The sequence below is a fragment of the Bidens hawaiensis genome, unplaced genomic scaffold (assembly GCF_021521415.1).
Source record: "Bidens hawaiensis isolate Kalapana, Puna unplaced genomic scaffold, B.hawaiensis_p1.1 tig00007614_1, whole genome shotgun sequence".
Taxonomy (NCBI): domain Eukaryota; kingdom Viridiplantae; phylum Streptophyta; class Magnoliopsida; order Asterales; family Asteraceae; genus Bidens; species Bidens hawaiensis.
In genome coordinates this window covers 372679-400472 of record NW_027491530.1, presented here as the reverse complement: position 1 = coordinate 400472, position 27794 = coordinate 372679, and the positions used below count along the sequence as shown (strand labels likewise).

Sequence of the window (27794 nt, the reverse complement as noted above, 5' to 3'; positions counted from 1 at the left end):
CAATGTGATTGTGCGCATATTAAGCAGGTTATGTCAAGACCATACGCCCTACTCTGAAGGACAACTACCCGCAAATCTTCAGTTTAACTAAAATATTAAAGGGGGTATATTTTCTATTCTCCGGGTAAACTCTATTTCCAAACTTAGGCCTAATAAAGATTAAATATTATTCATAAATAAAACTAATTGTAGTACTTGAAAAAAAAATTACCTTACGGCTCTAATTCTTAAGACAAGAGAAAGTTAGATTTTTGTTTGTTAGATTTTAAAATGAGTGGTAATATAGAGACGTCGTTTGGCCGACTTATGTGTTGATTGAATCAAATCCTCAAAATGAAGATATTAAGTTATTTACTTACAAACGTGTCATGATTTTAACATGCATACTATGCACTCTTGCTATCCAACTCTTATGTAATTATTTAACTATAGTTTTTGTTATCATATTATTTTAGTAATATAATACACGAGCAGTAAAGCAGTAACACATAATAAAAAAACATCATGTTATTATTATTATTACTATTATTATTTAATTTTGCTCAAATTTTATATTTCTTTTTATAACTTTTAAAATATAACTTTTTATAAAAGTACAAATATATCGTTGAAATATACTTATTTTTCTCTACATTTCGACCTAAGTTTCATTAAAAACGGACACGATCAAATACAATAAATTTTATACGGTGTCTTATAATACTAATTGATTGGCCTCAATATCTCATACATCATGTACTCATTTTACTCATTTATCAATATTTAAAACGTACGCTTTATATATTTTATTTCTGACCATAAAACAAGATGTTACACAATCACTTTTATATATAACAAAGTTTATCATATTATATTTCTTGGTTTTTTTATTAATGATTGCTTCAGATTTTGTGGAACTTAAATTTCGTTTTTACAGTAAAAAATTGGTAAACAGATTGTTTGGTATAAGTACATTTGGGTCAAAATTTATTATGGGTTAAAAATGAGAATTCTGAGTTTTTTTAAAAGTTTGAGAATGCAAATAGATTTGTCTTCAAATGTATTACGAGTTCAAAGTGTTACTTGAAATGTCAAACGGATGGAAGTATAATTTTAAACATGATTTGGGTTTCAAATTTATTTTCAACATTTTTGGAAAAAATCAAAAGATTCGGGATTTGATAAATTGATTAATTTTCCCTCGACTATTAAAATTTAAGAATAGATTGTGAACACTTATGACATGTCGCCCCCATGCCTAATAATGCTTCTAACTTGTATCAAATTTGAAGCATTTGTGTCAACATTAACTTTTCCTTCAATGATGATCTAAACGTTGTATGGGAAACATGTCATGCAAAACTATGCTCAAATGAAGCAAAATATTCACAAAATTAAATGGGTTAAGTTAACATGTGATTTTTTATGTTGTCAAACTTATCAAAACATTTTTCATAGTTTATCTCAGAAAAACATAGTTCTTGAAAAACATCCGTCGTCATAATTTAATGTTTTTCTTTCCTTATATGAGTTGTAAAATCATCAATATATCAATAAAAATAACGTTTCTTCAGTATTCAGGCTGAGTGGTCTGAACTACTATTGTATGACTATTGTATGAGAAGTCTTCTTCCTGAATTCTTTCAATTATACATATATGATACTGACAATGAAAATTTCAATAAAAGGAGCGTTCTCGTATACGTTTTTGCACGTGCATTTCTTATTAAGTTTATTTAAAAAAACATTTTATGATATAAATAAAATCAATTTATATACACATAGTATAGACACAAACATAGATGTAATACATTTTTTCATATATGCTATGCAATTATTTTCTTTATTTGTAATATTATAATTTAGATAATCTCGTGTACTACACGGGATCTAAAACTAGTTCATTAATGATGCTAATCAATATTGGTATTATGAATGGCGACACTTCTAGATTTTTTTTGTTTTTTTTCATATCGAAAGGAAATTATACTATTAACTGTCTCTAATTATAATGCTTTAAATTCTACTCTTAGTGAACATTTAACTCATTTTTATCTTTAACTAGAATGCTTTAAATTATTTTGAAATGACGCAAATGAAAATTAGAGCAAAGTTACTTTTCTATTCGAGTTGGATTATAGTTAGCAACTTACATTCAGGTTAGGAGTGCCATTATCACATAATCAATATTGATTTATCGAGTGGTGGATCATAGTTTGAATTATTAATATATGAATATTAATAAATTATACTAAGAAACTAAGTTTACAATCCAAAGTCAACATTAGACGACTAACTAAAGGAAAAAACGGACAAAGATGTACAAAAGGAGGACACGTGACTCAATAAATGTACTTCACTAAAATTAAGGAACAACTGAGATAACGCAGGGTGCTTGAATCCATCATGCATCGAATATAGTGATGCCTAACCCAATAATTGAACTAAAACCAACTGAAATCGAAATAAGTTATTAACCGGTATGGTAGAAACGGTTTGTGACTGGATTTAACCACAGCTTAGTGACTGCTTAGAAATTTTCATATAGGAACCGGTTAATCGAACACATGTTAGGCTGAGGGGTGTGGGGCTTTAACGGGGGCGCGAGAGCCCCTCCGCTCGCGCCCCCAGGCGCGAGCACCACACCACCGGGGCGCGAGAGGGGCGCGAGCACGAAAAACAAAGCAGGCGCAAGGTGGTTCGCGGGACCAGTATGGCGTAAAGGTGCATGGGATTGTGTGAAAGAGCCGTTGGACATTTAAAATGAGCCGTTGGGCTCTTATTTAATAAAAAAAAAAAAAAAAATTTCTTCCTATATATAACCCATTTCACATAAAACAATTACCACAACTTCAAAAAAAACCCAAAATCAACCCATCTTTCAAACTTTTTTTAAAAACATGGCTGGAAATTGGTACCCAAACCTAGATTCAGATTATATTGACGACGATTTATGGTCGTCACCGCACCAACCGATGTTTTATTCGGAGCCGCAACAATCATCCGGCTTTCAACCATCCAACATACAACCGTCTCCTAACTTTGTTGTTCCGGAGACACAAGAATCACACGGTGAAGCTACGGGACAAAGAAGACGCGCCCACCGGAAAAAACAAGTTGCAACGGACGGGTCGGAACCGGCTTCGACTCCGAGGACGAAACGGAAAACCACTCCGTGGTCATTGGATGAGAAGGAAGCCTTGTGTCGGGCTTGGATAGTCATTTCTGAGGATCGGCGTTGCGGTAATTGTTTTAACGTTTTTTAAAAATGATTTTTAATAAAAAAGTTAAATAAAAAAGTTAAATGACTTACAAATTTATTTATTCATTTTGCAGCCGACTACCAAAAGAGCAAGATTTTTTGGACAAAGGTTAGGGAGACGTTCTATACGCTCGCTGGGAGTACAGAGCGGAACCCCGATATGATTTCGGGTCGGTGGTCCGAAATCAGAAAATTTGTCGGCTTGTTTACTAATCTTTTCAACAGGAACAGCGGTCGTATGAGACCAAGTGGCAGTGATGATTTGGCGGTTTACAATTTCACTGTCGAAGAGTGGAAGCAGGAGTGTTTGCGGAGGTATGGGACGGTGAAGACGTGGGACGATGTAAAGTTGTGGGAGAGGTTGAAAAGGTGTTCCAAGTGGGTTGAGCTGGTGGCGCCGGACGTTGATGCGGAAGTACGGCCGAAACGGACTAAAACAAGTTCGTCCGGAGCGTATAGCACTTCAATCGGGTCGGATTGCCGCGTTGGATTCGACCTAAACATTGCGGGGGAGGAAACGTCTTCACCGCCGAGGAGGCGGCCATTGGGACGGGACGCCAAGGGGAAAAAACCGGCTGAGGGGGAAGCCGTAAACATCGCCAATCTTGTTGAACCCCTCAATAAATTCAACAAAACCATGGAGGTGGTCTCTAACAAAAAGGAAAAAAGTCGAATGAGAGATTTGGACTTCCTTACTAGAGACTTCAGTAACCTAAATCCGGTCGATCAAATGCTAATGGAAAAGCAAAAGGAACGTATCCGAAAGAGGTTGATCGAAGAAGACCAAGCCGAAGAATAAGAATAATGTTTTTTTTAGTACTTTTATTTTTATTTTATTTTTAGATATTAATGTGTTTTTTCATTAATGTGTGTTTTTTTAAATAATTTATGAGTTTTTTTAATAATACGTTTTTTGAATATATTTATAAAAAAATAAAAAAAAAATCCGCTGGAGCCCCTGCTGGAGCCCCTCCACACCAGGGCCAGGGGCTCCACCGGGGGCTCCAACACCCCCCTTATCCAGTTTCTCTCTCTGCCACACGTCATAATATTATTGGCTGGAGCCCCCACTCGCACCCCCATTAGAGCCCCCCACACCCCTCAGCCTTAAAGGTTAGTTTCAATAGGTTATTATTGATCAACCGGTTAAAAACAGAAGCGGTTACATAGGTTAGGGATATTTTAATGATTTAAACTAGCCCGTGTGACAAAAAAAGGCCCAATATTTGGGAATGAAAAAGAGAGAAGCATCAAGGGTCGTAACTGTAATTACGTGAAATCAATCGGAAAACCTCCAGTCGTATCTCCGGCCATTACCGTCACCGGCTCATCCGATTGCTTTTTTAAAGGTAAACTTGGAAACCAGCCTGTCAATTAGTGTTTATAATTAGTAATTCACTCTCTTATCCCAATTTCTGTCTATGCTCTACATTTAATTCTTCTTCTTATTATTATTATTGATATAATCAAGTCAACTAGTCAAGTAAGTAATTATTCAGATTTCCTGAAAACGTTTACTTATAAATTTTATTACTGCCTATGCTTTTTTGAGAAATCAGTGGATAAGGCTTCAAACATTAGTTATTAAACCTTATTACTGTTAAACTTAAAATATATAAACAGCTTTCAGATAAGATTATTGGAGTATGCAGGGACATATGAAATAATTTTTTAGATAATATATGTATTGCCAAATTACACCAAGGTGTTACCTTGGCTTTCTTAGTTATTCATGGTTTAGTCAATAATAATATAGATCCCCTTGTATTTCTACATACTTAAATACAGATCTTTACATCAAATGCTATCCAGAACCACTGATTATTTTATGAATCTTTTCTTTTATAACCAGGTTTAGAAACATAAAATGGTGCCGGCCAGCCTTCCAAGAACTGGTGGATTACGCCTGCTTTCATACTGCAATCAAACCTACAATTGCATTCTTGCTTTTCGGCCGCTACTTTCCATCCCCTCAAATTATTATTCTTCACCAAAACGAAAGAATAATAATGTAAACGTTCGGTCTCTTTCACTTTCCGTATCTTCATTCACCCCAAAACAGAAATCATACGCGCCATCAAAATCACTCAAAACATTTTGCACATCACCAAACGTAGCCGCAGATCCTGCTACTCCGACAACAGCTTCCGCAGATGAAGACGTTGTTGATATGATGAAAATAAAGGATATGGCAAATACACTTGACTTAAGGGTCGGGAAGATATTGAAAGCATGGAGACACGAAGAGGCGGATTCGCTTTACGTGGAGGAAATTGATGTTGGTGAACCCGAGCCGAGAATAATATGTAGTGGGCTTGTGAAATACATCCCGCTTGAAGAATTACAAGACAAGAGTGTTGTGGTTTTGGCCAACTTAAAGGCTAGAAACATGCGTGGTGTGAAGTCAAATGGAATGATTATGGCTGCTTCTGATGCTTCACATGAGAATGTTGAGTTGCTTGAGCCACCTGTGGGGTCCGTCCCGGGTGACAGGGTATGGTTTGGGACTGAAGATGAGAAGGAGAAGCTTCCGGAAGTGGCTACGCCAAACCAGATTGCAAAGAAGAAGATATGGGAGCAGGTGCAGCCTCATTTGGTGACCACGGGTTCTTGTGTTGCTACTTTAGGAGGTACACATTTGATGATAAGTTCTGCTGGTTCGGTGGTGAGTAAAAGTTTGGTGAATGCGAATATAGCATGATTGTCAAGAGATGAAACCTTATTGGTTTGTTATTCATAGTTGGTGTCTGATGGCTCAAGTTTTCTTGTTGGATTGCTTGACTCTTTTAAGTAACTGTGAGTGAAATTAAAATTATGTTGTTATTTTATGGTTTTTAAGCATAGCTGGAATGCATGATACTGGAACAAATTTTAAAGGTTTATCAAAGGACTTGTTAATGGATATTAGTGCAATTCTTGGAGATATATGTTGTATTTATATAACATGTTCCAAGTGCAATCTGGCTCGACATCGTTTGTTCTTTTCGGTATTATTAGTTATTTTTTTCTTTAATTTTTAAATATGCCAGTTAGATTTATTAGACCCCTGAAATACCCGTAGTCTTATATTTGAAGTTCAAATGAACCCACTTTCGAGTGTTTGGGTTGAAATCGCCCGGTGGAATTTGCAGGGTTGAAAAATAAATCATATATACTAAAAATTTGGACCACTCCTTTTTTGTTCAGTCTTAAAAAAAAAACAAAAATTAAATCAAAAGAGTACAATTGTGAACATTAAAAGGCTATAACTAAAAGGATCTTTGATTTGTCAAATCTGTGTACAAGCTGGACAAAAAGCTTTCAAATGCTTCTACTGATATGCTCAAACAGAAAATCAGTCCCCTCCTTGATGACCATGTGTTGACGGCCGTCGATTATCTGCAGATGATAATTTCAATTTTGTGGGCTAGTGTGTCCATCGCTGATCTGTCGGTAATTATCAATGGGCAACGTCATCAGCAAGAGTCGTTGATGATGCCCATTTTTCTTGTAATTATATTTATTTATTTAAAATTATATTTAAACATAACTTATATGGTCTCTGTTGTAATAAACTTGGCATATGCTTTTGCATGCCATTATGCCCTCACCTAACAACACAACACCCCTGTTACACTATGCAAGTCCAAACCAAACCAAACAAAACCAAAAAGAATGGTAGACAAAAACAAGGAAATAGCTCATGTTTTGACTACTATATTGTTTGGATGGTTTGAGCACCAAGTGCATACATGACACAAAATGATGTTATCGATCGGCTTCCATCTGAAACAGTGAAACCTAAAGAATTTCATGGTTGACAGATGGACGCATATGTGCTTTCAACAAGTCGAATTTTAATGCAGTTCTTCTGGTGCTGCAAAGCAATTTTTCGTGTATGGACCAGCATAGGTACACGTGTTATCATTTATCAGTAGTTTTTAAGTTTGATTTGACACTGCATCTTATGCTTCTCCATGTACATGTAACATAAATTATAATCAACAGAATTGTTGGACCTGTATATATGCAGAATCTTATAATCTATATCATTTATAAAAATTAATAATTGTTATGCCACGCCAGGTTTAATGCAATATGAGCGGTCCATTAAGATAACTCGTTTGTTACTAACACTAGCGAGTCAGAGTAGATAATGTTGGTTGTTGGATTGTTTGTTTTGAACCTTCGAAGAATGAACCTTTGGTTGGAGAAGGTAGAAGGATGAAGGAAAAAACTAGTACAAAGAAGCTGGTACTTACTCAACTTTAATGTTGAAACTTGAAACTACAACACTGGATAATTAGATGTTACTGACTAATTTTCTACTTTATAAATGAAAGATACTAGCCTGATATTGTATTAGCTAAACATTCAAGAAATCGTTCCAACACTTTAATGACTCGAGCAAGTTTCATTCGGTTCGGGTTGACCAACCCAGAGCAGATTAGCAAATAATTCTGCTCCGGTTCTTAGCTCACAAACTGACAGCATTAGAGAATTTCCAGTTTCTCCTTCTGATGCTGAAGAAGCCGCGAGAGGAGACAGACAAAACCTGGAAGCTCTAATGGATGAGCACTTATTCTCTGAGTTTATGTTTGTAAATGAAACTTTCTTGTGCTTAGAGGTATGACAGGCATCAAAGGATCTGTTGTTTAAGTTGTGCATTTTACAAGTGCAGTTCCAATGGTAGCGTCTTAGCTCAATTTCCGTATCGCATAAGGACATGCTTCCACTGATGGCACACCGCAACACCATGCCAGTGCACATCGTAATCCTTGTATTATGCTTACTTCTTTTTATATGAATGGTGATTCAGTATGATGCTTTATGGACAGGAATATATATACCAAGTAATTAACTTGGCCGGAGTGGAAAGTCCTCAAGAAAGTGGTCTTCTTCTTGTGGAATCTATGAGGAACACTTAGTTGTCTGTTTCTCTGTCTCCTTCGCATGTATTTTAGTGAGGAGTCCTCATTTTGATTTGTTTTGTCTGAGTTAATGCCTTCTCATGCTTTGGTCATGAGTTTACTGTCGCTTGTAAATTTTCTGTCTTAGTAAATTTGTAATTTTGTGAATATTCCTATGAGGATCGCTCATGCCAAACCAATTCCTCGTCCATTACAAATGTTCTTCAAATCCCCATGATTTTTTTGGACGTGTCCTTTATGAAGTAAAGATAAACGGAAAACAGTAAACTATTAACATATTCCCTTTAAGTATTTTTTACTTAATGTTATATATCTACTTGGCCCGTCCCCAAGAATGATAAAAAATATTTAGGCCTCGTACGAGATAAAATTCGGGCCTCCTTCTTAGGTTAATACCCACCCCATTAGGGTATCGGGCGGGTTTGGGATTACCTTTTAATTTTTCACGGATTTGGGACGGGTATGTGATTAGTAATATACCGATTATCCGAATCGATTAGATAGCCCCATTTACCAAATGGGTATACCCAATTGTAACCCACCATAATAATTTTTTAATCTATTTTATATATGTTAATATACAAACTACGGTATACATTTTTATATTCAATATCTATCTATAATCTATAATATATATAAACGAAAACATAAAAATCCTATGTGTCGCGATGTCGTCGCTCCCCCTTTTTTTAAAATCACCAGATTTGCTTGATTTTTAAATGGAGGCTTTTCATGCATTTGACCCGAATTCATGGGTATGGGTCTTACCAAACCCATATATTCCTTAAACGTGTTATAACATCTCATTAAATAAAAAAATTCTTTGGGCCCCTTTTGATCTTTGGGCCTTGTGCCATTGCACGGATGGCACTGCCCCAAAACCGGGCCTAACCTCTACCTATTCTCAGAGTCGTCTCGTGGGTAAGCTAAATGAGACAATGGCTTTAGGCCTCCATCTTAAATTAGAGTTATGTATTATGAGATTTTGAAAGTAGATTTGTTTTAGAATTAGTAACTCAATGATGAACCACAAGCTAAAGATGATTGCTTCATATTCATTATCACGACATATCATCCATATTCTATAATTCTTGTATACTCTCTAGAGCTATACGGATAAAGAAAAGAAAATAAAAAGGCCTCAACATTTTAGTTAGTTTTAGGTCTCCGAGGACGTTGAGACGGGCCCACATATATTATAATAAAAGAAAATAATTATGAACATGTGCCACTTTGTGGATAAATCTCACAATTCCCCCCTCCTAAACTAATAACCATGCCATAAATATAATAATTATTCACTTTACTTTTATAGTTCATTTATATTATATCTATAACATGATTAAATTATTCCATTTCTTTTAAATTCTATCTATATTATATTTAGAAATTTTTATAAAATAAATATTTACATAATATACTACTATACGTTGTTAGAATATATTCCAAAATATACTAGGTGAAATTCGAAAATCAACAACAAACTGTGTTTGTTAAAGATTGAAAATAATATAATTTCAAATGTTATTATTAACATATTATACTGTGTATATTGTCGAAGATTGTAAATAATAAAAAAATCAAAAATGCTTTCATTTTATGAAAGAATTTTTTTAATCATTAAATTAAAAATATATGCTTAATAGTTATTTATCTATTGATTTATTATTATTATTATTATTATTATTGTATTAATTTTCATATAAACTTATAAATTATAAATACACGCTTTAGTAACTATATATATATGTTAAAATGTAAGGATAGTATATACTGTCACACCCCGACCAAACGCGACGGAACATGCTGGGCGCGACTATGATTATTTCAATGCACACGACACTATTAAAGTGACAATATTTAATCAACTCGTTCATTTCATTTAACATCAAACACAACACAACTGGTTCAGTACAAATAAACAAAGTACAGGCTAATAAATAATTCATTTCACTAATAACCTAACAATCTAAAATAAAAATAACGTCTTCGAATTTTCAATCAACCAATAATCAAACCTGTAACGTTGCATAAAATATATTTTTTCAACAAGAATGTTGGTGAGCAATTCCATGATTTTTATATATATATAATATGAGGCAAAATCCACAACTCTTATGTGAAACCATAAATAATAACGACAACAGCGATATATAAATCATAAATAAATGAGGCTCATTTTAATAGGTAAAAACTACCAAATTACAAGGAGGAGCATATCATCATACTTATTGAAGATGAGGCCAACCAACAAAAGCAATAAACATTTAGCAATTAATCATATGAGGCATATAACACACAATCAAGAAATTATTCTAAGTAACACTTAAACTAGAGTTTGCGGGTTGAGGATCCAAGTCTTAAATCATTTTGTTTGAGTAAGTATGCAAGTTATCCCCAAAGTATAAAAGCGAAAATGTGGATGAAATTACTCACTTGGAATAAGTGTCATCGATGAAGAAAACTTAGAATAAAATCCTCAAGAAAGCGAGCCCAACGGTTTAACGTGCGTTTCCTAGATTGAAAGATATTGAATTAATTGAGTCTTGAAAACGGAATATAAATGGTATAATAATTCATAAAAACAAGGCTTGGGTTTTCAGGAGTTTAAGTTATATTTTACGAAATGCGGTTAAATAAAGTATGTATAAAAGAAAATGAGTTTTACATGAAACCGGGCCTTTGATGTTTAGTTTTACTCAACCTTTATTAAGTTTTACATATGGGAGTTGGTTTAGGGCTAGTGTGTACGATCCCGCTAATGTAAGCATCAAGATCTGACTTTTAACGGATTGTTCGGTTTAGTCGGTTCGAGACTTGCTAAAGTACCAAATCCTAATCCAACTTACTAAACAATTTAAATATATGAATTACTTCAATATAATAAGTAGCTTAAACAAATTTGAGAATTTCTATTAATTAAAGTCCCAAACTCGGGTTTATGTAGTGTTAGTCGGTCCGGTCTTAGTATAATACCAAGTTTGGTTCTGACATACCATAATCTTAAGATATAATTAATTTAAAGTAAAACATAAGTTAAAAAGTCTAAAAAAGATTTTTTGTGTTTTGAATGATGACTAGCTCGTTAAGACGAGTAGTTCGACTTTTACTCGTTTTTACCCTAAACTTGATTTAAGTCAACATTTGTTCCGACACTTCCAAAATCTTAAGTAATATGAGAAATATAAAGTAGAACATAACTAAAAAGATATGTTGGACTTTTGGCGATTTGAACATTGACTAACTTGTTAAACAAGTGTTCGGGTTTACTAGGTTTTTACCTGAAACTTGGATTCAAGCCAAGATTTTTTATATACTTCCATATCAACCATATAATAACCAAAATATAAAGAAATTCATATGTAAAGTGTTTGATGCAACATGGTTGCTTAAAGTTAATTTAAGTGCTTAAACGAGTGTTCGGTTTGGTTCGGTCCTTGACTCGAATGCAACCGAGGATGGTTACCACATGTCCAATACCATAGAACTAAAATATAAAGGAAAACTTAGATCTAGAATGTTTCATGCAACATGGTTTCTCAAAAGTTAATTAAAGTGTTTAAACGAGTGTTCGGTTTTGGTTCGGTCCTTGACTCGATGTGAGACCAAGGATGGTTACCACAAGTCCAAACACATAGAACTAAAATAAAGTATATTCCCATATCTAAACTCAAACAAGAAACTTAAGCGAGTAAACTTCCTAAAAACGACTAAACGGGCCTAAAATGCATAAATATGTGTTTGAATGTCCAAAAACCTTAAATAAAGATGAAAACGGTTTTCTTAACTTAAACTCGGATCTAGAATGTTTCATGCAACATGGTTGCTCAAAAGTTAATTAAAGTGTTTAAACGAGTGTTCGATTTTGGTTTGGTCCTTGACTTGGTATGAGACCGAGGATGGTTACCACATGTCCAATACCATAGAACTAAAATAAAGAAAATTTCCATATCTAAACTCAAACAAGAAACTTAAGCGAGTAAACTTTCTAAAAACGACAAAACGGGTCTAAAATGCATAAATATGTGTTTGAATGTCCAAAAACCTTATATAAAGATGAAAATGGTTTTCTTAACTTAAAATAACTTAGAACAACTGAAAATATCAAAAACATATTTCCGAAAAGGATTGAAATGCAAAATTCGGTTTCGCTGACTTTTATAGTCAAACTTTAAGCAAAACTAGCTAAAACAACATGCAATATTAAACAAATTGAGAGAAGAATGTGAAGATGAGCAGGTAAAATGGCTGAGATTGAGGGGATATTTATGGGGAAAGATTATGGTTTGAAGGATTTGATAAAAGCTTTGTCTGGTGGATAAACCGATACACTTTGATGCTTTTTTTTTAAAATGAGTTTTGATTTAAATAAATTATGAATAGGGATAAAAACATGTTGGGAGGGTTCTAGAATAATTATGGGTTGAGTCTTGGTTGGTTTGAATGGTTACAACAAGAGTTCGGGTCTTAAATGAACTAAAAAACTTTCGCACCACGCAGTGGGCTGAGGTAAGCCCTACGCACCACATGAGGTGGGGGTTCTCGGCCAAACTTTGCTTTCTAGAAATTGTAGTCCCTGTAGTTCGTTTTAGGTCGCTTTGAGCACAAAATAAGTATTTTAAACACCGTTAAAGGCTTTGGAACTGAATGACAAGTGTGACACATGATTGCAACATAAAATTCATTAACTTATTATTATCCAAATATCCAAAAAACAAAACGGGTCAGGTTTACAATATGAAAACAAATACAAATCGAACCGAAAATGATAAATGTCACATATACCAATCACTTTCGTATATAATAATGTTTATCATGTTTAGTTTCTTGGATTTTTTATCAGTGATTTTTTGGATTTTTTAGTGGAACTTAAATTTGATTTTTACTAGTCAAAAGTTGGTAAATAAATTGTTTGATACAAATTAACTATATCTGGCTCAAATTTGTTACGAGTCAAAGATGGGTAATATGAGTATTTTTAAAAGTTTGAGAATGCTAATTGATTTATCATCAAATTTGTTACAAGTTCAAAGTTTTGACTTGAAAATATCAAATAAATGAAAGTTAGAATTTTAAAAATGATTTGGGTTTCGAATTTATTTTCAAGTACATTTTTGGAAATAACGATAAGATTCGGGATTCGGAAAATTGATTATATTCCCCCCCACAACTACTAAAATTTAAGAAAAGACGGTGACCACTTCCGACATGCCACCTTCAGCCTATCAATTCTTCGAACTCTAATCAAATTTAAGACATTTGTATCAACATTAACTTTTCCTTAATGTTGATCATAATGTTGTATGTGAAACATGTCATACAAAATCACGCTAAAGTGACGCAAAATATTCACAAAATTTAATGGGTTAACGTGTTATTATTATGTGTTGTCATGTCAAAGTCGAGAAAACCCCTTAAACTTATCAAAATTGTTTTCATGGTGTAGCTCAGAACTATTATTGTATGAGAAGTCTTCTACGAAATTGGCTCATAAACAATTTTTTTTCAAGTATACGTATATGATACCGAGAATGAAATTTTCAATATATGAAGGGTTCTTGGGTATGTTTTTACCCTTGCGTTATTATTATTTTTTTATTAAGTTTATTTTTTTAAAAGATCGTTTTGATATAAACAAAATCAATTCATATACATGCATAGTTTTAATACATTTTTTCATATACATTATTTACTTTTTGTTTTATTTGTAATTTTATTATTTGGATCATCCCGTGTGTTACACGGACTCTAAAGCTAGTGTGTGTGTGTGTATATATATATAAAAGATTGTTCATTTCAGAAGTGTTTTTCTGGTGAGAAGTGCGAGAAGAGATTCTAACCAATCATAAGTTTTCATTTTAATTTTGGATTATTTAATTGTAGAAGTATATTAGCAAAAGTTTAGGAGTTTCTTCTGGTAATTAATAATAATTAATGTTAACTTGCAAAATATTATACATTTATTTTTATTTTTTTAATTTGATTTAATCTTCAAAAAATACATAAAACATGTAAGGCCCCGATCCCGGTGCCCTACTTTGCCGTTGGATTTACTCATAAACACAGTTCTAAATATCAGAGTTAATTAAAACTTTCGCGGAATATTAAAACTTTGTTACGAAACATTCAAACTTGTCTTTAACACATAACATAAAATAGTTTATTGAAACATCATGACAAATCTGCACTGGATGCCAGTCCCTTCAAATCATGCCATATGTCTGCCACTCAAGCCAACTGCTTCAATCTATTCACCTGCGTGCATACTAAAAGTTAGCTATGCTGAGTGAGTTTCAGTTAAAGCAGGCAACATACAATACATTCACATACTTACTTATACGTATCCGAAGATACATATTACTTACTTAACATGTTCATCCCTTCTTCCGTACATACATAAGTATATACCTTCATTCTTACTTTCATTCTTTCTTTCTTTCATACTTTCATAATTTATCTTACTTTATATACATACTTAAACGTTTTAAAGAGCCTTTCGCCCTATAACATCACAGATATTATTATGGTCTGCCACCCTTAAAGAGCCTTTCACCCTTTAAACCTCACAGATATTATTAGGGTCTGTCACCCTCTTTCACAGATATTATTAGGGTCTGCCACCCTCATTCACAGATATTATTAGGGTCTGCCACCCCCATTCACATATATTATTAGGGCCTGCTACCCTCTTACCAATAATTCATACATACCTTCCTTTTCTTTTATATTTATATACTTTCATACATACTCTTAATCTTTTCTACATCATTCACATATCATACATACATCATTCATAGACATTCATATATCATGCATACATTATTCATAAACATTCACATAGCATACAGTTACCACTTAAGGTAAGTGTATTAACTAATCACATCGAGTATTCACACAACCCCGAAAACATAACAAGGAAATGGGGCTAGAAAATCACTTGAGCTCGGTTCCTTTCCGAGTTAATGGTAACTCCTCTCTTTAACTGAGCGCGACTAAATGTATAACAATTACACGTATCAATTAACGAACGGGGGTCCGGGGGCAACGCCCTTGGAAGCGGGGTCTAGGGGTGGCATCCCCTAGCAGGGTCCAAGAAGTAGAGCTCCTGGCTGGGATCGAACTTCCATTAAAGGTCCTTTACTAAACCTTCATCAAAAACCAATTCTCATTAAATATTTAAGTAATAATTTATTCTGGGTAAGCACCATTCGCTATCCCATTCGTTATGACGAATGATTCCATGCGTTATAACAAATGGATTAATCTGAGTCTTAACGAGACGAATGAGTGCATAACGAATGACTAAGGCCATTCGTGCTTTCTTTAAGATGAATGAAAGGTTCATTCGTTACAAGAGCACACGAATGTATCTATAATGAATGTTTCCATTCGCCGTCTCCTCATGGAATGAATGGATAACGGATGAATAAGGTCATTTGTAACTTCTATAGGACTAATGGGAGGCTCATTCGTTACAATAGCATACGAATGTATCTTATTCGCTATGACTGCTTAACGAATGATCAACCATTCATTTATCATAACGAATGGATATCAGATATTTTCCAATCTTTGACTCCAGTTGCCAAAGTCAAAATCAATATGAACAATAACAGTCAACAGACACCAGATTTTCAATTAATCTTCAAATGATGAAACAACACAAATTTGGTATCAATAGGTTCGTATACATAGCGCCTACAAACTCTAATCATCCAAACATTGTGTTTAAATGGTACGTTTGATCTATATATACATACGGCTTAAGATTTGATTAATTATGTTAACTAATTTCAACGAGAATCTTTGTGTTAGATTCGTCTTTATCATTTGTTCAGATCTATGGGTACTAAGCGAGCCGTGCATAAGTTTTCGTTATAGAACATACCTTTAACGAATCGGTTTCGCGAACACGATCTAATCATGGTCGGGGTGGGGGGGGGGGTAGTAGTACCTTATACATATCCCCATCATGAATTATCGTGGGCAGTATGCAAGAGCTTATATGATAGGCAGATGTTCCGTTTATTGTTATGAGTAGTTGTTCTTTTTATGGAGATGATAATGTGTTGTTAAGGACAAGAAAGTACGAGCATGAACACAATAAAAGAATAAAAGCATATAGTGTGTTTAGGGCACGTGTTGTTGTGTTGTATGGTCTAGTTATAGATACAAGGTGTTGATTAATTGAATAATATATGTGAAATATGGTCCAGTTATGGATACTAGTAGAATAGATAGCGTATGTGAACGCTGTGCATGCTCCAGTTTTCGTGAAGAAGGCAACAGTAAGAATGTGTATGGATAGTACACATTGTTCCTTCTATGGATAGTACACGATATTCTTTCTATGGATAGTATATAGTGTTCCTTTTATGGATACTGCACGTTGTTTAACATCTCAGATTTTCTGGACTTATTGTTTTTCGCTTCGATATATCCGAACATTGGCGAAATATGAAAATAATATATCGAGTATATACATTTATATTATTGTTCATGTGAAATTACATGTCAAATGATTATGTGCTTAGTTCGTAGCATGTTTAATTAAATTTCTATCGTTTGCGTGTAATATGTTCGTTTTTGGCTTTCACAAGAATAATATTTATGAAACAACAACGAGGATTTATTTTATAAACTTTACTAAGTATTTTAGTCATAATGATTCGTTATAATTCGGTTTGGTATTATGAAGTTCGTTTAAGCCCGAAGCTCATTCTTAAGAGGCCATTCATGTAAATATGATTATTATTATATTAAATAAAATATCCCAACCCATAAACCGATCGTTGTTGCCTCCTCTCACTCTCATCGATTTCCACACACGCACCCTTCAATTTAATCTTGATTATTGCAATTGGTGTTGTCTCTGAGTGATTCTAACCATTTCTAAGGCTAATTGGTAATTTGTATGTATCAATTTCATATTTTGATGAGTTCTTGAGAAACCCTATATGTCCAGTTAAGTCTTTGAATGTTGTTATGTGTTTAGAGTAATGATTGTACGCTAGTTTGATCATTCTAGTAAGTGCTAAATGTTTGATTGTTGTTTCATGCAAAGCCTATTGTTCTTGATGAAACCCTAGGCCCAAAGTTATGTAATATTGAAGATAAAACATTATTATGATGTTAATTGATTGTATTTATGATGTGCTAAAAGTAGTCAAACAAAAACATGCTAATCTAGACACTAAGTAATACTCTAGACTCTTAAACTACTAACCAGCAAGTGTACTGGTCGACTCTAGTACAACTAATTAAGTCCGAATATCAAACCCTTGAGACTCTTTAAATTACGTAAATAGCTAATTAAACTCGACTAAATGACACACTATTTAAATATTATTATTAAGGGGGGGGGGGGTTAAACTAATTAATATTAAACTAAAACTTAAACCTAAATTATTAAATAATAATAAACTTTAATGATTACTTAAACCCTGATTAATTATTTTATTAATAAACCCTTAAAGCCCTAATTTAATTAAAAGATTAATAAACTAGTAAATTACTGTAGATTAATTCAGATAAGTAACTACCTAGGCTAGAATCCCCTAAGTTATGGCTATCAATTAACTAGGAAAATTAAGTTATGGAACCGGGATCGTAAGATAAACCAGTGAAAGATAACCCGAAAGGACCTTTGACTCTTCTCAAGAAGACACCTATGAGTTTCTAACAAGTTTTAAGACACACCGGTTTTATCTATCAAACTCCCTTACGGTTATTTGATTGTTTATGTTTAAGTATCTTTATAACGAAATCCTACCTTATAATGCGGAAATCAAAGACAGCTAAGTAAACTCAATTGACTTAGTAGACTAAGTTGACAATCAAACCTAGACGGACTCCTTACGAAGAACTAAATCTAACAATACTGACCAAGAAAGATCTATCAATAACCTATCACCTTATAGCTTTCTAGGCTAGCAACTCACTTTTATTTATTTGATTAGTTTGATTGTTTCTATGATTTTAATGCTACCAATCACAAACAAGTCAAGAACACATAATAAATGTCCTAACAAAACCCTACCATATGAAACAATCAACAAGGGTAACGTGAAACAATAAACCTAAGCGAGTAAAACAAAGTAATTATACGCATCAATTAATCAAACTCGGAAATTTACTTAAAACATAAAATCCGTAACGAACATAATCCCAATTAAAATCCAACCAAACAAAGGTTCATCATGACCTAGGTAGTATATAGAGTTTAGCCTAGAATCATGTAATTAAAATCAAACAAAGTAATAAAAATGGAAAACATGGTAAAATAATAAAGAATGGAAAATCAAATGTGATAAAACCCGTAGTCTTCACTCTCAAATGTCTAACTCTTCACCGGATGCTCTCTTACCTTCAAAACCGCCAAGAATCTCGAAATATAGCTCAAATAACCTCCAAATTTGTCTGGTGGTTGTAGGTTATTTTTCAGGTTAAGGTTAGGGATGTTTATATACTGAAACAGGGCCCAACACTGAACAAAAAACAAAAACTATCTGGAATATTTAGGTCTATTTGTGATTGGGGTTTTTCATTCATAACTAGATACCCGCTCCCCAACAACAAAGCCGCTTCCTGGGGCGCGGCCATGGCAGACCCCCATGGCCGCGTGACGCAAAATATGGGGGGGGGGGGGGTTCTGACCGGCTTGGTATGACCGGTTCTCTTTCCAGTTTCTTCCTAACGTGTTCGGACTTCTCGTTTTGGTTCGTTTTAACTCGCTTTTCCCCCTTTTTGATCATGATCAACTTTCGGAATCTACAAAACATAATAATGTTAGTAGTATACAAATCTTAACTAAAAACGAACAAAAACTAACTAAATATTAAATAAAATATACAAGGGAAACATATATATTTAGCATTATATCAAATATCTCCACACTTATTCTTTTTTCATCCCTGAAAAAGTCTAATGCAGTGGAATCAGAATCGGAAAATACAGTCTTTAAAACATATAGATAAATTTAAATTTCAGAAAAAGCAAAACCTCGATCACCGATATTGTTGTCCGCTTAAACCCATGCCTTAATCTTTAATGGGACAAATAAGATCCGGCAGTTATATTACTCAGTGGTTTACACAATTAAGACTTGCTTATTTTCAGCTTTTACCAGACCAAACCACCCCAACTTGACTTAAACCTCAAAATTAGCAGATTTAAAATTTTTGTTTCTCACTTTTATTTTTCATGAATAGTTAACATGATGTAACATCCTGAATATTATAATGATAAATAAAGAAAGTTACGTTTAGTGATTTTGCGTTATTAAGTAAGTAATACCGAGTAAAGAACGGATCATGGACTTAGATTAATTAATATGGATTAAGGGTAATGGGCCTTAGGTCCATGGGCTTTAAGGGATATAAATATCCCCTTAAACCATCCTAAAACCCTAACTATCATTTCCATCTTTCATAAATCTCTACACACTCAAAAACACACACATACACTACACCTCATACGGCCGAGAGAGAGAGAGAGAGAGAGAGAGAGAGAGGGCGGATTCGAGTCCAAAAATCAAGCCGACCATTATTAGATCTTCAATATACGAGATAACCAAGCAAACCGCGACCACACCGAACGTATAAAAGGTATGTTTTGATCCTAAAGATTTCGTTTTTATAAACGTTTAGTCTTGAAACTTAGAACAAGAGTAGATCGGGTATAAACGAAACATAAAGTTGTAAACTTGATGATAAATACGAGTGTAATGAACCCGAAAATGGAAACGGCTCGATTAATGAACCCTTAACATTAGTATTGAACGTTTTACCATAAAGGTCCAAACTTTACGTCATTCCAGGCTAAGTTTTACCCAAACAAGGCCATGGGAATGAACGCGGAGTTAGTTAATGTAATATCCAAGAAATTCTCGATGAAATAAGGGTGATTTTGGTGATTAAGATTGAACAGAGACGGCAGCTGGGCAACTTCGCCTACAAGCCATAACTTCGCCTTCATGCAAGTTCGCTTGCAAGCAAGTTCGCCTAACTGGTAACTTCGCCTAAGGCCAAGTTCGCCTAACTGATAACTTCGCCTGGTGACAAGTTCGCCTAACTGGTAACTTCGCCTAAGGCCAAGTTCGCCTAACTGATAACTTCGCCTGGTGACAAGTTCGCCTAACTGGTAACTTCGCCTGGCATATGTTCGCCTAGGGTTAACTTCGCCGAACACTAATTTCGCCTATGCTTAAGTTCGCTTAATGTTAAGTTCGCTTAATGTTAAGTTCGCTTATTGTTAAGCTCGACCCCAGCCAGGGGCTCTGCCCCTTGGACCCTGCTAGGGGCTGCCGCCCCTAGACCCCGCTGCCATGGGCGCTGCCCCCGCACCCACCGTTCGTTGTGGGTTATATAAAGATAGAAATACAACATGAGTTGTAGTAGTTAATTGATACATGTAAATATTATACAGTTTACCGTGCACAACTCAGGAAGGGAATAACGATTAACGGAGAGCGTAACAGGATTCAGGTGGGTTTCTAGCCCCATTTATGTGTTATGTTTTCGGGGCTGTGTGCATACTCAATATGTTTGTTAATACGCTTATCCTAAGAGATAAGTGTATGCCTTATGTGAACGATGTGATATGTATGAATGATGGCTTGATGGTACGTGAACGATCTTCGGATATTGCACGTACTGTCAGGTTGTAACGCTATATATAAGGTAAGTATGATATGTATGCTTATGTGTATGAATGTGATAAAGTTAATAAAAGAAGGAAAGGATGGTTGTATGGTTGTATGGTTACGAAGAGGGTACCAGGCCCTAATAATACTCGAGGTATGATGTATGGTTGTATGGTAACAAAGAGGGAATCGAACCCTACTAATATTCGAGAACTAGGGAACCGAATCCTACTAATATTCGAGGAAAGAGGGTACCGAGCCCTAATAATACTCGAGGAAAGAGGGTACCGAGCCCTAATAATACTCGAGGAAGGAGGGTACCGAGCCCTAACAATACTCGAGGAAGGAGGGTACCGAGCCCTAATAATACTCGAGGAATGTAGGGCGTAATGCTCTTTATAACGTAAGATATGAAAGTAAGTTAATACAAAAGAAAGTATGAAAGTATGAAAGTATGAATGAAAGAATATAAGTTTGTGTATATGGTATAATGTATGATTAACTAGAACTCACTCAGCGTAGCTGACTTTTAGTATGCACGCAGGTGAGTAGGATGAGGCAGCTCGCTTGAGGAGACACGTGGCACTGAATAAGAGGCTGGCATCGGAAGACTCAAGACGTTTAACTTTAATGATTCGGTTATTTTGAAAGACAAGATGATGTTTTAAGACAAGATGTGTTTTGTTATGAAATGTTTTATGAAAGCTTTTATATTCCGCGAATGTTTTAATTAACTCTGATATTTAGAACTGCGTTTATGAGTAAATCCAACACGAAAGTATGGCTACCGGTAATGGGGCCTTACACATGATCAAGGGTATTGTTTATCCACCTAAGCTTAAGCATCAAAGTCTACCAAGCAGCCATTAGATACAATTAAGGTATAATTAATTAATTAATTAGCTAGTGTTCCCCACAACATGACATACCCCCTTTATCAAGCAATACCCCAAACCCATCACCATAATTGAGTGTGCACGATCTCATCTGTAGGGTTTACATGTGGTGTGTCCCTTGTGGTCCGTTTCTTAATGGTAATAAGACGCGAGCAAGGGGACCCCATATGACTAACAGTGTGGTTGATCAAGTCGGTAGTGTATTTGTATTTCAAGTACGTAGTGATCATACCTTAGGGCTTAGACTTAACTTATTTAGTCCACATACCATAATGGTATTTCCCTTGCATATATTATTATTATTATTATTATTATTATTAGCTTTTATATAGCTGTTAAACTGTGATCTTATTATTAATATTATATAATAATATTAATATTAATATTATTATAATTAGTAGTAGTTTTTTTATAACTGTTAAAATTTGATTTCCTTTATTTTGCTTTATTTTCCTTTATTTTGCTTCATACGCATGTTCTTAGAGCCGAGGGTCTCTCTGGAAGCCACCTCTTTATTCCTTTGGATAGAGGTACGGTGTGCCTACATCCCACCCTCCCCAGACCCTACTTATAGCTTTGCTGTCGGTGGGATTTTACTGGGCATGATTGATTGATTGGATTGATTGAAGTACGTAGTGATCATGTTTAATGACTTATGTGGCAGATAACTGTGGGTTTGCTCTTTTTTAGCTTTATTTAAATATTCACAACCCCACTTAGGAACTGTGAATAACTAGATGAATAAACTGCATACAGACCCATAGTCTCCGGACCCGGGCATCCCATCAATACAAGATTTAAGGTTATAAAATCATACGCCAACGAAATGTAAAACACTAAAGCTAGACAGTTTAAGATTTATATCACCGGCTACTTGGCATACTCTGATGTTAAACCTACCCAAGTATCATATGATAACTTATTTAAATTTATAATACTTTTCACATTTCATAACAAATATTGAGGCTTGAGTATGGCCCAACCTTTCTTTACTTATTTTCCACGGACGAAACGCTTTACCCACAAGAGATCTCCGTTTACCCATTTTATCAAATTGCCCTTTCATTCTCAAGGCTGAGCATACCGACACATCCCAAGTTAAGTGTGTTTTCTTCTATATTTTCTCATATTATTAGTAGTTTGAAAAACCAATTTCCGATAAGTATCATCATCTCCCACTTACACGTTGAAAACTATATTCAAATGACATTTTTAAAACATTTTTTTTCAATTTTTTTAAATCAAACTAAGGTTAGTTAAACACTTGTGTCCGATCCCCACACTTAAATCTTGAATTATCCCTAATGCAGGCACAGAAACACGACTCAATAAAATTAAAACCAAATACCTAAAAATATAAAAGTAAATGCAAAATGTAGGTTCCCAGCCGGATCTACATGAGATATCGCGTTCTACGTAGGTGCGGAATCCCTACGTATGACGTTACGAGCGTAGAAGACAAAACGATTAAACACGTTACAATAAACACAAACACGTTATATTGCAACCGTAAACACGTGATACAAAGATCACCAAATACAGACTCTCTCTGACTCGTTCTCTGACTAATGAACTCGTTCTATTATCTATTCTAAGCCGTAACCTAGTTTATATAATCACGACAACTTCGCCTGGCATGTTCAGGCGAAGTTGTCCCTAACTTCGCTTGTCTAACAAGTTCGCCCATATCAGCGAACTTGTTAGCAACTTTGCTTACATACAAACTCAAATCCAAACGAATCGATTACAGACACTAGACACTGAACTACTGACATCATGTACCAACAGACTCCCCCTTGGCAGTAGCTTCATCTCTTTATCTTCAAGCACGTGTCTTGTAATCTTCAACGACCTTGCATCTTCATCTTCAAGCATGAACTCCTTCGCGTACACAAACTGATACAATTCTTTGATATTTCTTCCCTTCGTCTTTCCAAGCAGGAATATAAAAGATTATCTTCTCATTCAGCACCTGCAGATCAGCTTGCGACAAGTTCACTAGATGCATCGGATCATAAACTCTTAGCAGCTCTTGTTCATCTTCGTCTTCCATCACTGCTTCAGCTGTTTCACAATCAACATACCACCACTTTAGATCTTTGAGCACATCCTTGGGCATCTGTTTCATCGGCACTTCTTTCAAACACCGGATCGGCTTATACTTCATAATCATCCAAGGTTTACCATCAGCTCTCAATCCACGATCTTTGTCTTCAATAAGTTTTCCCTTTTGTGGTTTCAACAGCTCAAACTTCTTCTCTTTTATACTTTCCTTCCAAACAATCTTCCCAATAAATCTAGCCATATTATCATCACTTCGGTTTATCAATCCCAATCTGGCTAAGTCTTTCACTTCACATTCTGGCAGTGTATTCAACAATCTTAAAAGTCTTTTGAAGTACTGAACACCATCATACCTCTTAATAACAAAGAGCCTCAACTGCTCATCGTATATCCAGCAAATAATCCCTTTTCTCGCTTCAGCATAGCCTCTAATGTTGTAACTCTTCTTGAACATTGTAGGGACCGCTGGTTTCTTCGTTTTGACGAACCACTGAGCATAGCCTTCTTTCCATCTGGGCTGCTCTTCCCATTCAGTCTCATCATTCCCAATCTCTTGACTCATATCTACGTTCTCGACTTGCGGTATCTCATGCTCCACATTCTCCTCTACTATCTCTCCCTCTTCAATATCATTATCAATCACTATCTCTGCACCAATCTTCTCTATCTCATCACTCGGTAGTACATCATCATCACCTATATAGTCATCATCCATCTCCTCAACCTCCACTACCACCACATCATCACCACCAGCTGCAGTTGTCGACTCCCCCTGAGTTGTGGAAGTCCCAAGAGCTTGTATAGTTCTTGGCAACTCACCACCTGCACCTTTCGATGCATTGGGATCATCGTCTCTATCATTGCGCTTCTTCGTCCTCAACTCATCGCCTTTGCAGCTCGTCTCCCCCTGAGATGCCAAGAACTCCTTCAGAGCATCTATGATTTTTCCATGTTCTACCAGCAGGGACGACTGCATCTGATTCTCTGCAACAAGGCGTTGAATAGCCTGGGTCTGGATAAGATTAATCCTTGACTGCTCTGCCACGACCCGTTCAAGTGCTGCTATTCGTGCTGAGTCTGATAAGGTTGCATCGAAATCAAACCTCAGATGTGATATATCTTGAGTGTACTGAGGAGGGATTTCCGATGTAACCGGGACCTCAGAAGTAGGCAAAGATGTAACCGCAGGTGGTATCGTCACCGATAACCCTGCAGTGGCCACAACAGTCGACTCAATAAAGTGTGCCACGACCTCCGTTGGAGTAACAGTCGGCGGCGGCAACGAAACAATCTCCGGAGTCGATAGTTGGAATGAAGTTGGTGGGAGGCCAAAGGCAGATGAGGTAGCCACCACGGGAACGTCCGTGGCGCTTGGCCTTGTAACCTGTAATGATGAGGGAACCATTGTCATACCGGATAGTGCGGGTGGAGTGAAACGTACCACCCTCGAGCTCTCACCAGCTCCAGAACCTGCACCTATCCGTTCCCTTCTTGATCTGCGTATTAACTGTTGTACCTCTTCCTCGTAATCTGACTCGCTATCATCATCAGTTCTCTTTCTTTTCCCATGAGTCCGTTCATGTGTTACCATAATCCTTCTTGCCTCATCAGAACCAGCCACCGTAGCAGCTGTCCTAGTAACATTCACAGTCGACACCCTCTCAACCGAGATTTGCACATACTCCTCTAGATCAACCCTCTCCATGTCAAAAAATCCTTGACCGCCAAACTCTGCGTCAAGGTCAACGTTCTCCTCCGGTGACATAACAGGTGCAGCAGGTATAACTTGAGGTGCTCCTGCCTGTTGTGGTGCCAGGTCCCGAAACTCGTCCCCTCGAGCAGGCACATACCCTGGGTTGATTAAGTACCCAAACAGTGGAGTATGGCGAGGACGGAGCTCAGGTTTGCTCCTCGCACTGGAGGATCTACATTGGGCGAAGATCCGTTTATTCACACTTTCAACGTATATTATTGGGCGGCGCTGAGGTAGCGTTGGAGCAACATGATTCAAGATCATCTGTAGGAATCTTGGATACATGATGAATCTCTCACGCGCCATCGCCCTTCTCTGACGATCAATCTCATAGAAGACCATCAGACTAAAGTTGTATCGCTTGTTGTAAGTCAGAGCAGTCATCGCTGACTGCATGGTCGCGCCCATGCCATCAGTGCCCGCCTTTCTCCCTGACATGCATACAATCATGACATGCATGAGAAAGCGCCACTGGTCAAGTAAAAACCCTTTCCTTCTCTGCGTATCCCCCAAGGGACCAGAGTATCCCATCCTCAAAAACGCTCCATCACGGAAAGGAGCCACAAACTCTGTCGGGTCATCCCTCGTCTCATTTCCAAACCGTAAAGCCACCCGGATCTGTTCAGAAGAGAACTGAACAATCTGATTGTTGACTGTTGCGCGCATCACCGGGGGCTCGACTCTACAGTCATATTCCACGGTCTGCCAAAAATCCTCAATGTTGGGCAAGGATATCGGCAGTGTTGTAGTGATCGCGTGGAATATACGCGAGCGTAGTAAGAATGTGATGATTTCGCGGAAATCATCAATTCCGCTCGCCTCCGGGTCTAATGTTATATACATGTCGTGACCCGGGAAGAACTGTCTCTGGTTATCACCACTGTCATCTCCGCATGCACCACCTACAGCAGCCATATCTGCATCAAACAGACTAAGTTAGATACACGTCAACACAAATCACAAGTTCGCCTGTTACCATGAGCGAAGTTGTGATTTATTCTGTATAGGCGAAGTTAGAGGTGGGGCAAAGTTGGGAACAACTTCGCCTCAACTTGAACTTCGTCTGTCAACTATTAAGTAAAAAAGGTCCAGGCGAAGTTAATGATAACTTCGCCTAACCACAACATCGCCTCATAAACTGTTTCAAAATCTATAATCAGGCGAAGTTAAACCTCAGGCGTAGTTACGGATACTTCGCCTAAACTGTAACTTCGCCGAATTCGAATCGGTAACAGTTAGGTTTATCGAACGACGTGTAGATGATGAAATTGGAGATCGAGGACTCCGTAACACATGATTTTATGAAGTTTTAGACGTTCAGGTATATTACGAACACGTAATAACAAGCTTGAAATCGGGTGTTTAAGGTTTCGAAAGACGAGGTCGATAATCGAGTCGAAACGACCGATGATCAACCTCAAAAACAATGAGTATATGAAACTATAAACCCTACACATCTTTAATCGACTTTGAACAGAGAAAGAATGAACACAGAAGATTGAGATCGATAATACGATAAGTTCGCTTAGGTTTCGGAGGATAAGTTCGCTTAGGTTTTTGAAATAATGATACTGTTTGACCTTAAAACTTCTTTATATAGGGTCAAAATTTGACAGGCGAAGTTATGGATAACTTCGCCTATTGCAGGCGAAGTTATGGATAAGTTCGCCTATATATGAAAATTTTCAAAACAAACCCCTATAATTTGAACAATTTGCAATTAAGTTTTAAAACAACCTGTAAAGCGTTAAATGATACGATCAAGACCAAGTAACCAGGTATAAAATCAAACAACTACATAAGCAGAAAAATTTTTAAAAATAAAATACACGGGATCAAATTTCAGTCTTGATAGGGACTACCATGTTTTAGAAAAGATCCGAACAGGAATCATACTAACTACGTGACTGTCACACAGATCCGTGTTTAGCTGTATTATGACATAAAGAAACAGGTTGTAAGCAGGTAAATAACTTAGAATGGTTTTCATCGTTTCTGTGATACGGGTTAGGTTCAATTAAGCTCAAAATTTTAAATGGGCAACAACTCAGAGATTATGATACCTCCTATCTATTCTCAAAGCGTATTTGGCTTTCCCCAAGTCACCCCGAGTTGACCTCGACCCATAGTGTCTGATTAAATAGTAGTAACTCTTCGATCCTTGGACACTTAATCCCGTTCTCTATCTTGCACCTTGATTGAGAAGTATAAATATTACGAACTCTAGAATGTCTCAAATTTTTCCTTTTTTTTATGTATTTACACAACTTCAGATAAACTACTGCAA

The 27794-nt window shown here is 35.9% G+C and overlaps 1 protein-coding gene across 1 annotated transcript; it reads left to right on the top strand.

The window, feature by feature from the left end:
- The first annotated feature begins 4481 nt into the window (after positions 1–4481).
- On the top strand, positions 4482–6176 carry LOC143635597 (uncharacterized). The gene is made up of 2 exons (XM_077103385.1): positions 4482–4590; positions 5094–6176. The coding sequence occupies exon 2, from the start codon at positions 5109–5111 to the stop codon at positions 5940–5942; it is 834 nt and encodes a 277-aa protein (XP_076959500.1). The 5' UTR covers positions 4482–4590; positions 5094–5108; the 3' UTR covers positions 5943–6176.
- The last annotated feature ends 21618 nt before the right edge of the window (positions 6177–27794 follow it).

Excerpts from the sequence above, each read along its gene's own strand:
- LOC143635597 (XM_077103385.1), top strand. The coding sequence starts at position 5,109 with ATGGTGCCGGCCAGCCTTCCAAGAACTGGTGGATTACGCCTGCTTTCA.